Source organism: Bombina bombina, chromosome 2 (genome assembly GCF_027579735.1).
Source record: "Bombina bombina isolate aBomBom1 chromosome 2, aBomBom1.pri, whole genome shotgun sequence".
Lineage (NCBI taxonomy): Eukaryota > Metazoa > Chordata > Amphibia > Anura > Bombinatoridae > Bombina > Bombina bombina.
Window position 1 is genome coordinate 1,056,947,425 of NC_069500.1, and position 12,882 is coordinate 1,056,960,306.

General features: G+C 35.1%; 1 protein-coding gene across 1 annotated transcript in view; it reads right to left on the reverse strand.

Moving 5' to 3' along the window:
* Nucleotides 1–12,882, reverse strand: part of SLC7A11 (solute carrier family 7 member 11) — a 432,997-nt gene that overhangs the window by 75,885 nt on the left and 344,230 nt on the right. The window contains exons 7-8 of the mRNA XM_053703668.1: nt 11,028–11,151; nt 2,381–2,484 (exon numbers count right to left, since the gene is read on the reverse strand). Coding sequence (XP_053559643.1) covers nt 2,381–2,484; nt 11,028–11,151 — 228 coding nt within the window. The remainder of the gene's footprint in view (nt 1–2,380; nt 2,485–11,027; nt 11,152–12,882) is intronic.

The window sequence follows — 12,882 nt, forward strand, 5'->3', positions numbered from 1 at the left end:
AGAAAAAAACGCTACTGAAAAGTGCCCTTACATTGCGGTCTATGGGGACTGTGATTTCACTGTAAATATATATGTATGTGCTTATATACATATATATTTATGTGTTTATATATGTATATATACATATAAACACATTTGCGTGTGCCGGTATTACTGAGTAGAGAGCAAATATTGTGTTTGTGAAAGTGCCACTTTGTGCTCCACTAATTATCTAGGCCTAAGTAAGTATTAAGGGGAACATTTCACAATTAAATTTCATAATATAGACATTTACTTTGTATCGACAAAATATGTTGTTTTTTTAAATAAAGTTAAATAAATTAGTAACAAAGTGAGATACATTTTGAAAAGTTATCAAGTGCTCTTTCAACTCAAAAGTTTAAGTTCTGCTATGATGTGAGAATTTGAGATTGCACTTTCAGTTAAGATAATGAGCAGACTAAGGGGTTGAATCTAAAGTAACTACTACTGAAAGCAATAGATCCTCAGTATAACAACATCCCTGCTGCTATAAACAGTAGTGGGTCACTCATCACATTCAAAATGTAATCAGTTAGGCAACTAAAGCATCTGTCGATATCTGCCTGGTCAATAAGAAAAAGTGGGAGCCTCAGTTTAGAAAATGAGCCCCCTACACATTCCTGATTTTTTTTTATCACAGTTCTTATTTTTTTAATGTAAGGTGGATTTATGTGTTATGGGGACGATTTGAAAGTAAAAAAATAGGATTAACAGGGAATTGTGTTTAGTGGGTAATTGAAATAGAGTGTGCTGCTTAAAAATATTTTATCACAGAGATTATAATTTTATAACGGGGATGATAGTTATGAAAATTCCTTGAAAGGGTATTTATGAGGATTAATCGTGATAGAGGATAGTGAAGTTGCAATGTGGGATCATGCTTGAGTGAACATTAAAGGTTGATTGTGATTTGTGGTTATTTAGTAGTAGGGCAGATTATATTTTGGGAATATTTTGTACTGGGGGAAATCATGGTAGACTGGTGCACTGATGAGATGATTAGAGTTTCATCTGGTTGCTAAATTAAGCTGTTTCAGAGCATCTTATTTTTTTACTTATTTATTTGTTTATTGTTTTATTAGTTGGCAAAATCTGTTTGTTACCCTGTATCAAAAACATATAATTCCTCATGGGCCTATGAGACAATTACCATCACCATGAAAACTAGTTACCACTTATGAGATGTGCCATGTTGCTTTCCTTTTTTAAAAGAAGGGATAACTGAAATATACGTTTTTTGCATGACAGGGAAAGTCACAAGTTCAGAACTAAACTCAGTGTATTGATGCCACCATTGTTCTACTTGCCTATCTATTTACTTTTAACCATGTGATACCCAGAGGGTCAGAAACCCTTCTTCTATTTCAAATGAGGGATCCTCTTTTTCACTCCAAATTCTTGTGTTAATAAAACACTCTAAGATTGTGATATCAAATGTTTAATTGTGCATAATTTAAAACACAACAATATACTTTTATGATTTATTCTTGACTCTTTTCTTTTTTCCCAAAAATTGTGGGGTTTCCAATTATGAGAATGGAAATTGTAGTATGCAGATTTCACAAGCTAAAACTTGTCACATATGTGTCCTTAATTGGCCTCGGCATGGATAATTAGATAAAATACTAAAAAACAATGCAGTTTTTACTAACAAATTGACTGAAGTAAGCATTTTCTACTTATGTAACAAGTCTGGATTGGTTACTTCAAATAAGGAAATAGGTGACTTGAATTTAGTAATTCAAACACAATAGCAGCAATGAGTTATTCTATTCAGAAATCTTTCACATCAGTACTGTATTTTATTTTTTACTTTGCACACATTTTGCAATTACAGTGTGGTTTATGTCCCTTTAAGATTTTTTTTTTTTCTAATCTTGCACACAAGAATCAGATTGTCAGATAAGTATTCATTTGAAATTATTCAAATCCAGGCTTATATCCGTGTCCTAAAGAAGGACATTTGTTGCCTGTTGCTTAACCTTGGGAAAGCCCATGCTATAGTTTTATTTCTGGTTCTTTGTATACAATTATCTAAGCCAGTGATAGGGAACCTTGGCACCCCAGATGTTTCAGAACTACATTTCCCATGATACTTAGGCCATCTGCATTCAAGTCGTGCATCATGGGAAACATATTTCTGAAACATCTGGAATACCAAGGTTCGCCATCACTGATCTAGGCAAACAGTTCTTTACATCACATTTATATATCAAAAGGTTAAAAGGTATTTTACATTAAAAAATACAGCTCTGAATAAAATCATCATCTACTGTTTAACAAAATTAACTCTTACAAGTTTACAAACTTAAAAGCCTCTTCTTTGAATTATGTAAATATACAAAAGTAATATACTTACCTAGATACAGCAAAAACACCACCATTCATTGAGCCAAAGCATGATAAGGCCACAAATATTGGCACTGCAAGGGAAAACTTCCCCAGTAGCCGCTCTGCAAATGTCTGAAAAATAAATGCAAAACTATTACTTTATAACTAGTCTATAACCTAATGCAATCTCATTCTCTACACTACTTGTAGAAGAGAAGTATAAGTTAAATGGACAGTTTAGTCAAAATTAAATTTAAATTATTCCAATTAGCTAGTGCAATTTACTTTTATCACCAAATTTGCTTTGCTCTCTTGGTATTCTTTGTTGAAAACTAAACCTATGTTGGCTCATATGCTAATTTCTAATCAATTGAAGCGAGTCAGCACTGATTAGCTAAAATGCATGTCTGTCAAAAGAACTGAGATAAGGGGTCAGTCTGCAGAGTCTTAGGCCTAGATTTGGAGTTCGGCGGTAAAAGGGCTGCTAACGCTCCGCGGGCTTTTTTCTGGCCGCACCATAAATTTAACTCTGGTATCGAGAGTTTAATCAAATGCTGCGTTAGGCTCCAAAAAAGGAGCGTAGAGCATTTTTACCGCAAATGCAACTCTTGATACCAGAGTTGCTTACGGACGCGGCCGGCCTCAAAAACGTGCTCGTGCACGATTCCCCCATAGGAAACAATGGGGCTGTTTGAGCTGAAAAAAAACCTAACACCTGCAAAAAAGCAGCGTTCAGCTCCTAACGCAGCCCCATTGTTTCCTATGGGGAAACACTTCCTACGTCTGCACCTAACACTCTAACATGTACCCCGAGTCTAAACACCACTAACCTTACACTTATTAACCCCTAATCTGCCGCCCCCGCTATCGCTGACCCCTGCATATATTTTTAAACCCCTAATCTGCCGCTCCGTAAACCGCCGCAACCTACGTTATCCCTATGTACCCCTAATCTGCTGCCCTAACATCGCCGACCCCTATATTATATTTATTAACCCCTAATCTGCCCCCCTCAACGTCGCCGACACCTGCCTACACTTATTAACCCCTAATCTGCCGAGTGGACCTGAGTGCTACTATAATAAAGTTATTAACCCCTAATCCGCCTCACTAACCCTATCATAAATAGTATTAACCCCTAATCTGCCCTCCCCAACATCGCCGACACCTAACTTCAATTATTAACCCCTAATCTGCCGACCGGAGCTCACCGCTATTCTAATAAATGTATTAACCCCTAAAGCTAAGTCTAACCCTAACACTAACACCCCCCTAAGTTAAATATAATTTTTATCTAACAAAATAAATTAACTCTTATTAAATAAATGATTCCTATTTAAAGCTAAATACTTACCTGTAAAATACATCCTAATATAGCTACAATATAAATTATAATTATATTATAGCTATTATAGGATTAATATTTATTTTACAGGTAACTTTGTAATTATTTTAACCAGGTACAATAGCTATTAAATAGTTAAGAACTATTTAATAGTTACCTAGTTAAAATAATAACAAAATTACCTGTAAAATAAGTCCTAACCTAAGATATAATTAAACCTAACACTACCCTATCAATAAAATAATTAAATAAACTACCTACAATTACCTACAATTAACCTAACACTACACTATCAATAAATTAATTAAATACAATTCCTACAAATAAATACAATTAAATAAACTAGCTAAAGTACAAAAAATAAAAAAGATCTAAGTTACAGAAAATAAAAAAATATTTACAAACATAATAAAAATATTACAACAATTTTAAACTAATTACACCTACTCTAAGCCCCCTAATAAAATAACAAAGCCCCCCAAAATAAAAAATTCCCTACCCTATTCTAAATTAAAAAAGTTACAAGCTCTTTTACCTTACCAGCCCTGAACAGGGCCCTTTGCGGGGCATGCCCCAAGAATTTCAGCTCTTTTGCCTGTAAAAGAATAAATACAATACCCCCCCCCCAACATTACAACCCACCACCCACATACCCCTAATCTAACCCAAACCCCCCTTAAATAAACCTAACACTAAGCCCCTGAAGATCTTCCTACCTTGTCTTCACCATACCAGGTTCACCGATCCGTCCTGAAGAGCTCCTCCGATGTCCTGATCCAAGCCCAAGCGGGGGCTGAAGAGGTCCATGATCCGGTCAAAGTCTTCATCCAAGCGGGGCAGAAGAGGATCTTCCATCCGATTGAAGTCATCATCCAGGCGGCATCTTCGATCTTCTTCCATCCGGAGCGAAGCGGCAGGATCCTGAAGACATCCAGTGCGGAACATCCATCCGGACCGATGACTGAACGACGAATGACTGTTCCTTTAAGGGACGTCATCCAAGATGGCGTCCCTCGAATTCCGATTGGCTGATAGGATTCTATCAGCCAATCGGAATTAAGGTAGGAATTTTCTGATTGGCTGATGGAATCAGCCAATCAGAATCAAGTTCAATCCGATTGGCTGATCCAATCAGCCAATCAGATTGAGCTCATATTCTATTGGCTGTTCCGATCAGCCAATAGAATGCGAGCTCAATCTGATTGGCTGATTGGATCAGCCAATCGGATTGAACTTGATTCTGATTGGCTGATTCCATCAGCCAATCAGAAAATTCCTACCTTAATTCCGATTGGCTGATAGAATCCTATCAGCCAATCGGAATTCGAGGGACGCCATCTTGGATGACGTCCCTTAAAGGAACAGTCATTCGTCGTTCAGTCGTCGGTCCGGATGGATGTTCCGCGCTGGATGTCTTCAGGATCCTGCCGCTTCGCTCCGGATGGAAGAAGATCGAAGATGCCGCCTGGATGATGACTTCAATCGGATGGAAGATCCTCTTCTGCCCCGCTTGGATGAAGACTTTGACCGGATCATGGACCTCTTCAGCCCCCGCTTGGGCTTGGATCAGGACATCGGAGGAGCTCTTCAGGACGGATCGGTGAACCTGGTATGGTGAAGACAAGGTAGGAAGATCTTCAGGGGCTTAGTGTTAGGTTTATTTAAGGGGGGTTTGGGTTAGATTAGGGGTATGTGGGTGGTGGGTTGTAATGTTGGGGGGGGGTATTGTATTTATTCTTTTACAGGCAAAAGAGCTGAAATTCTTGGGGCATGCCCCGCAAAGGGCCCTGTTCAGGGCTGGTAAGGTAAAAGAGCTTGTAACTTTTTTAATTTAGAATAGGGTAGGGAATTTTTTATTTTGGGGGGCTTTGTTATTTTATTAGGGGGCTTAGAGTAGGTGTAATTAGTTTAAAATTGTTGTAATATTTTTATTATGTTTGTAAATATTTTTTTATTTTCTGTAACTTAGATCTTTTTTATTTTTTGTACTTTAGCTAGTTTATTTAATTGTATTTATTTGTAGGAATTGTATTTAATTAATTTATTGATAGTGTAGTGTTAGGTTAATTGTAGGTAATTGTAGGTAGTTTATTTAATTATTTTATTGATAGGGTAGTGTTAGGTTTAATTATATCTTAGGTTAGGACTTATTTTACAGGTAATTTTGTTATTATTTTAACTAGGTAACTATTAAATAGTTCTTAACTATTTAATAGCTATTGTACCTGGTTAAAATAATTACAAAGTTACCTGTAAAATAAATATTAATCCTATAATAGCTATAATATAATTATAATTTATATTGTAGCTATATTAGGATGTATTTTACAGGTAAGTATTTAGCTTTAAATAGGAATAATTTATTTAATAAGAGTTAATTTATTTCGTTAGATAAAAATTATATTTAACTTAGGGGGGTGTTAGTGTTAGGGTTAGACTTAGCTTTAGGGGTTAATACATTTATTAGAATAGCGGTGAGCTCCGGTCGGCAGATTAGGGGTTAATAATTGAAGTTAGGTGTCGGCGATGTTAGGGAGGGCAGATTAGGGGTTAATACTATTTATGATAGGGTTAGTGAGGCGGGTTAGGGGTTCATAACTTTATTATAGTAGCGCTCAGGTCCGCTCGGCAGATTAGGGGTTAATAAGTGTAGGCAGGTGTCGGCGACGTTGAGGGGGGCAGATTAGGGGTTAATAAATATAATATAGGGGTCGGCGATGTTAGGGGTAGCAGATTAGGGGTACATAGGGATAACGTAGGTGGCGGCGATTTGCGGTCGGAAGATTAGGGGTTAATTATTTTAAGTAGCTTGCGGCGACGTTGTGGGGGGCAAGTTAGGGGTTAAGAAATATAATATAGGGGTCGGCGGGGTTAGGGGCAGCAGATTAGGGGTACATAAGTATAACGTAGGTGGCGGTCGGCAGATTAGGGGTTAAAAATTTTAATCGAGTGGCGGCGATGTGGGGGGACCTCGGTTTAGGGGTACATAGGTAGTTTATGGGTGTTAGTGTACTTTAGGGTACAGTATTTAAGAGCTTTATAAACCGGCGTTAGCCAGAAAGCTCTTAACTCCTGCTATTTTCAGGCGGCTGGAATTTTGTCGTTAGAGCTCTAACGCTCACTTCAGAAACGACTCTAAATACCAGCGTTAGAAAGATCCCATTGAAAAGATAGGCTACGCAAATGGCGTAGGGGGATCTGCGGTATGGAAAAGTCGCGGCTGAAAAGTGAGCGTTAGACCCTTTAATCACTGACTCCAAATACCAGCGGGCGGCCAAAACCAGCGTTAGGAGCCTCTAACGCTGGTTTTGACGGCTACCGCCGAACTCCAAATCTAGGCCTTAGAAACCACAGAGGTACCACAGAGGTAAAAAGTTTATTACTATAAAAGTGTTGGTTATACAAAACTTGGGAATGGGTAATAAGGGATTATCTATCTTTATAAACAATAAAAAATATGGAGTAGACTGTCCCTTTAAACAACAATTCTTCATAGATCAGATATTCTTAAACCACTCCATTATGTAGTTAGATTTAAAAATAAACTTTTGCAACTTGAAATTTGACTGTAATAGATATAAACCAGATTACAGCACTAGCAACTATAATAATTTAATTAGGCATGATCTTATGTTTTATCCTTATAGTACATAGGATTATCACCAATAATCTGTGCACTTCTACTGCTGACCCACAAGCATATATACATAACATTTCTTAGTACAATTTCCCATTACCTAAAAAGTACAGAATACAAAATATTAGACAAATTATTGCAATATGTTATCACTTGACCCACAAATGAAAGCTGCTTATAGAAGGCAACCCTATGCAGTTATTTATGTTGCCTTATAAGAGGTTTGTCCTGATTAATATATTGTAACGTTTTTTATGGTCTGAAATGACAAATTTTGCTCACTGCAAAAATAGTTTTTGCTCTATGTGACTATAGCTCTTTATTATAAATCACATTTGTCATCTCCATTTTTTAGTATTGTGATAAAAATAAAGTAAATTCATCAAAATACAAATGCTGCTGTTCTTGAAACTGCTCTGCACTTATATCGGAGTTGAGGGTTTTTTTATAGCATGGGACCACTCAATGGTTTATGGGACACCATATAAAATAAAAAATGGTTCCTTTACAAATACTACATTTTTAATCTTCTGTATTTATAACATTTTCATGACACAAATACACTATTACTGCAAGCAGATGTTTAGCTGAATATGACATTGATATTATTGCAAGAGAACATCTGTACAATGGCATCTGTTGGTCATCAGAGATCTCTATAATCCATGTTATAAGTATGATCTTTATACATGTCAGCTCTTTGTCTTGCTGTCTGACTAGATACATTGGTTTCATTCATACTTTAAGATTAACAGACTTAGAATATTTCACTTGGTGCAGTATAGTACATATAGTTCACTTGCCCCAGTGAACAACTGGTTTATTTTAATGTTCTCACTTCTATACATTTGAAAACACATGCATTTGTAGTTTAATTCAATGTAAAACAGTGTACAACATAGTAGATTTTTTAGTTGCAAGGACGACTATTAGAAAGAAAGAAAGTTGATTCCTATAGGATAGCCAAATAGCGTGTATGGTATGTTTTTAAATAATTGCAATTAGATTGCATTAGTCTTTCCATACAGCATTATGTAGTAACCATGGCAGAAAACATTGTTGGATAACAGCACTTTCACATGTTTGCAGAGGAAATTCACTTCTAAAATTGTAAAAACTCTTATTTGTCACTTAGACAATATTGTGATGTATTTAAAATGCATCTATAGACAGTCTGCATATACGTCTTTGTCAGTGCCACTATAAAGATTTATCAATTGCACAAGATGCCCAGGAGCCAATTACCTAAAACACACAGATCATGAAAAACCTCTGAGACACTTGCAAGGGGTTGCCCCTATGAGTTGTGAGATGCCTGTCGTTGAATGTAATTGAGCTAGCTGAAAAGGCATATAGAAGCTAGCATGGGGCACACTTAAAAAAGGAAAAAGTGCAGCCAAAAAAAACCCTTTATATCATTGGGCATATAGGGCCCAATGATCTAAAGTTTGTCATGATTTTTCTACGTTCTAAAGGTATCCATATCCCAAACTAAAAGTGCATGTTAAATTCTAAAATGTTAGTGTTGCAGAGAGGCGTGTTAGTAGACAACACTGCGTGATGCGAGGGTTCTCTTTCATTTGCAGCAGGAATAATACTACAGCCTCACTGTGTGCATAAGGGTTAGTGTAATGCCTTAGGAAATGGAGTTTCAGGTATGTGAAATATGATGTACATTACATAATAGTGTGGGTCAGTTTTTTAGACTTTGGTTATAGAAAGCAAAACTGGCAAACAGAATAAAACTGATATAGACAATGGTCATTTGACACCACTTTAAATTTCATTACAGTTGCTTGGATTGATCAGTTTGTATAGTGTGCAATAGCAATAACAATTTACGTGTGAAATTAGCATCTTCAGTTAAAAACAATAGCAGAATTTGCAACTCGATTAATTTATCTATTTGGACTGGGGCATCATGGGTATACTGGGCATGTATGTAGGGTGTGTTATTTATATGCATGATACTGTAAAATGGGTTATTATATTATTATTTTTTTATTTTTTTATTTATTGTGAAAAATGTGTTCTTGAATTTGGCGGCATTTTGCCTTGGTATGAAGATTAACAGTGCAATATATTAATATCTTAAAGGCAAAAGTGGCCACATCTTTTCCCGTGTATAATAGAGGGTTCAAAAAGCTCACACACTGTAAATTGTGACAATATTTCCACCTTTGAAAATATTGAGTTGCTTCAATCATGCTAAACTGTAATATCTCACTGGAAAGAAAAGAATTTACTTGCCAGATCTCATTCTATACAGTGAGATATTACAGTATGGCATGATTAATGCCACTCATTTTCAAAACCATCTATATATATGAAACAGGACAAAATGGGTTTTAAGATGGTAGAGCTGAATAAGATAAATCTTAAAAACATTTAAAAAAAATTGAGAAAGCAGTTTCTGATGTATTGGAATACCATTTGTTAGGGGTCCTAAAGCCAATAATTTGTTTTTGCTTTGAGTCATGGAAAACTTTTAAACATTTGTTCTTCAAATTTATATGACAGGTCTGGAAATTAAAAAAAAAAAAATTGCAATAGCTCTTATAACAGATTTGAATGCTGGCTCTTAATGATTATTATTAAAGATAACACATGATCAATATAATATAATCAGTAGTAGGATGTTAAAAAAGGTGTAATGTTTTCAGAGGTGTGTTTAGATTTTGTGCTGCCCTATGGACTGAGAAATCTGCTGCCCCAAAAATTTGTTAAGGAATAAAATAGTCACTCATTACAGGCTGAGACACAGAAAATCATGTAAAAAGTGATTAACCCCTTCTGTGAGCCAACTCAGGACCAGTTATACACAATTTCTATATCTTTAGAGAGAATTGGAGTTTCAAAGCATCATGAAACCAAGCTGTGTTTTCAAATTTGCTGCCCTCTGCCCTAAAAATCCTGCTGCTCTAGGGACAAGCCTTTTGGCCTAGGTCCTATGACAATACAGAACCATGAATCTAATGCTGTCATTAATGTATTTGCATGCATTATCTCCACACATACATTGGTAACATGCACTGCATATCTGCTCTATTAGCTTGTACTTTACACTAACCAATAAAATTACTTTTCTAGTACAAAATGACACGCTGTGATCATGCTGAATATTTCTCCCTCATTAACACATTTTTAGGGCTAGATTTTCAGCCAGATGTAAAATCAGTTGGAGGTTTATTCACATTAATAAATTTCATGAAAGCTATAGGATTTTATTGGTTTTCAAATTGATTCTTACATTGCTAAATACAAAACTAAAGAATAAAGTCTGGAATATGGCACACTTTGTTGCTGTCATTTAAGAAAGTACAGACATTTTAATTGCTTTTAGAATGCAGTAGCTGTTTATTAGGTAGTTTATTAAGAAACAGAATACGTAATAGTAGCAATGTATTTGTGTTCTGGAAGGCATTTTTCTTTGCCAAAAAGGTTTCCTTGTCAGAGGATTAACAATTATTTTAAATGCCTTGTTTTTGGGTTTATATTTGTCTATATCTTGTTCACACAAAAAGCTACTGAATTAGCCATACATTATATAATCTGATTTCCAAAGCAACAGACATGTAGTTAAGCCTTTAAACAGATTTAAAGATTATTACACAAATAATGATCCCTTACTTATAACAATAACACAAAAATAATAATCTTATGACAGTGATCTTGATGGTATTACTTTCTTACCACAGCAACAGCATTAGAGAGTAACAATTCTTCTGCCGTAATCGTCGTAAAGTAAGCCACGTTTGTTAGTACATAACCAACAGTTACAATCGCCATTGATATGCATATCGCAAGAGGTATATTTCTGAATGAAAAATAAGCAATAAGAACACAGTTTTAAGATGTACTCATTTTTTAGACATATTTCTACAGCAATTATTTTTAACATTGTATTATAAAATTATATTGTATTATAACATTTTGTATAGTGCACCAAATTCCATAGACTTTGTTGAAATTTAACTCCTTTCCTACAGAGCATACTGAGGTAGGCACATGACTTGAGCCACTGTATAGCAGTAGTGTTTATGACAATCTTACACACTGTTGCAAACACTGTTGTCATATGATGCTCAAAACACGCTCTCTCTTCTGAGTCTACCTAGGTTTTCTGTTATAGAAAGAAGCTAAATTCCAGTGAATTATACCAAGAAAAAGATGCAAATTTGACAACAGAACAATTGCAATAACTACATTTCTCTGTAATTGAATACTGAATAAATAATGAAACAGCACTTTTCTGGTCATTGTAATGTTGATGCAATAGTATAAAGAACAAAGTCTCTAAATAGTGGGAAAAAGTCATTTTAGCCACATAGCATTGATATAAATGACAAATACTGCTTGACAAAAATGTGTTCTAGTCTTTAACTAGAACATCATTTAATAAAATATAAGATCTTTCCATGAGGTCATCTTGAGCAAAATATCAATAATAGATAGAGTTCTCTAAGACTGTTTGGCCAATAATACCAGTTCAATGATTTCACAGTTTATTATAAATGAAAGAATCAAGTGTTAAAAAAGAGATGGTATTGTACAGAGGGGCATTTTATTAACCTTAATATTGTTACAGTTTTGAAATGGAAAAACGATGGACTATAACCTTTAGAAAATGAGCCCCATAGAAAGAACTCAAAGAAAGAACTTCTTCAGGATTCTCATATGACATTTAAAATGCTGATGCAATGTTTTTTACCATTTGTCAAACCTGCTCTGAATGAAATAGCAGCTGGTAGATGAGACAAATTTAATAACACTTTTTTTGTGTTAAATTACACTTTTAAGTAATAACGATGCCATTTAGAACAGAAGTACTGGAAATACAAAGCATAATATTGGTAAGTATGGTACTATTAAGAAGGTGCAGTGGGAAAAGCTGTTAAGTAACTGACCTTTGTTATTTAACGAAAACTTGGGTTACCAGTTCTAGCTGTAAACGTCAAGCTTCCTGAGAAAGAACTGACATTACTCTGACTACTTATCAATGCCACCTCCTACAAGTGTGAAGTTGAAGAAAAAAAACATGAAATACTTTTTTCAAACTTAAATGTTTTTAGCCAACTGTGCTTTTATCAGTTATGCTGAGCAACTCTTTCTCCTGCTAATAGCTGAAAGCTTCTGCCAGACTGCAGGCATAAATAGCCAGAGAGCTAGATAAGCCTGTAGATTGTGTTGTTTTCAGATGCTTTGATCATAAAAATGTTATCTAAGAAACTTATATTTTCTGTAGAAAGGTATGTGGAGTATAAACCCATTTTCTAATGAAAAAAAGAAATTATATATATATATATATATATATATTTACTGTATATATATATATATATATATATATATATATATATATATACTGTATATATATATACACTGTGTGCAGAATTATTAGGCAAATGAGTATTTTGACCACATCATCCTCTTTATGCATGTTGTCTTACTCCAAGCTGTATAGGCTCGAAAGCCTGCTACCAATTAAGCATATTAGGTGATGTGAATCTCTGTAATGAGAAGGGGTGTGGTCTAATGACATCAACACCCT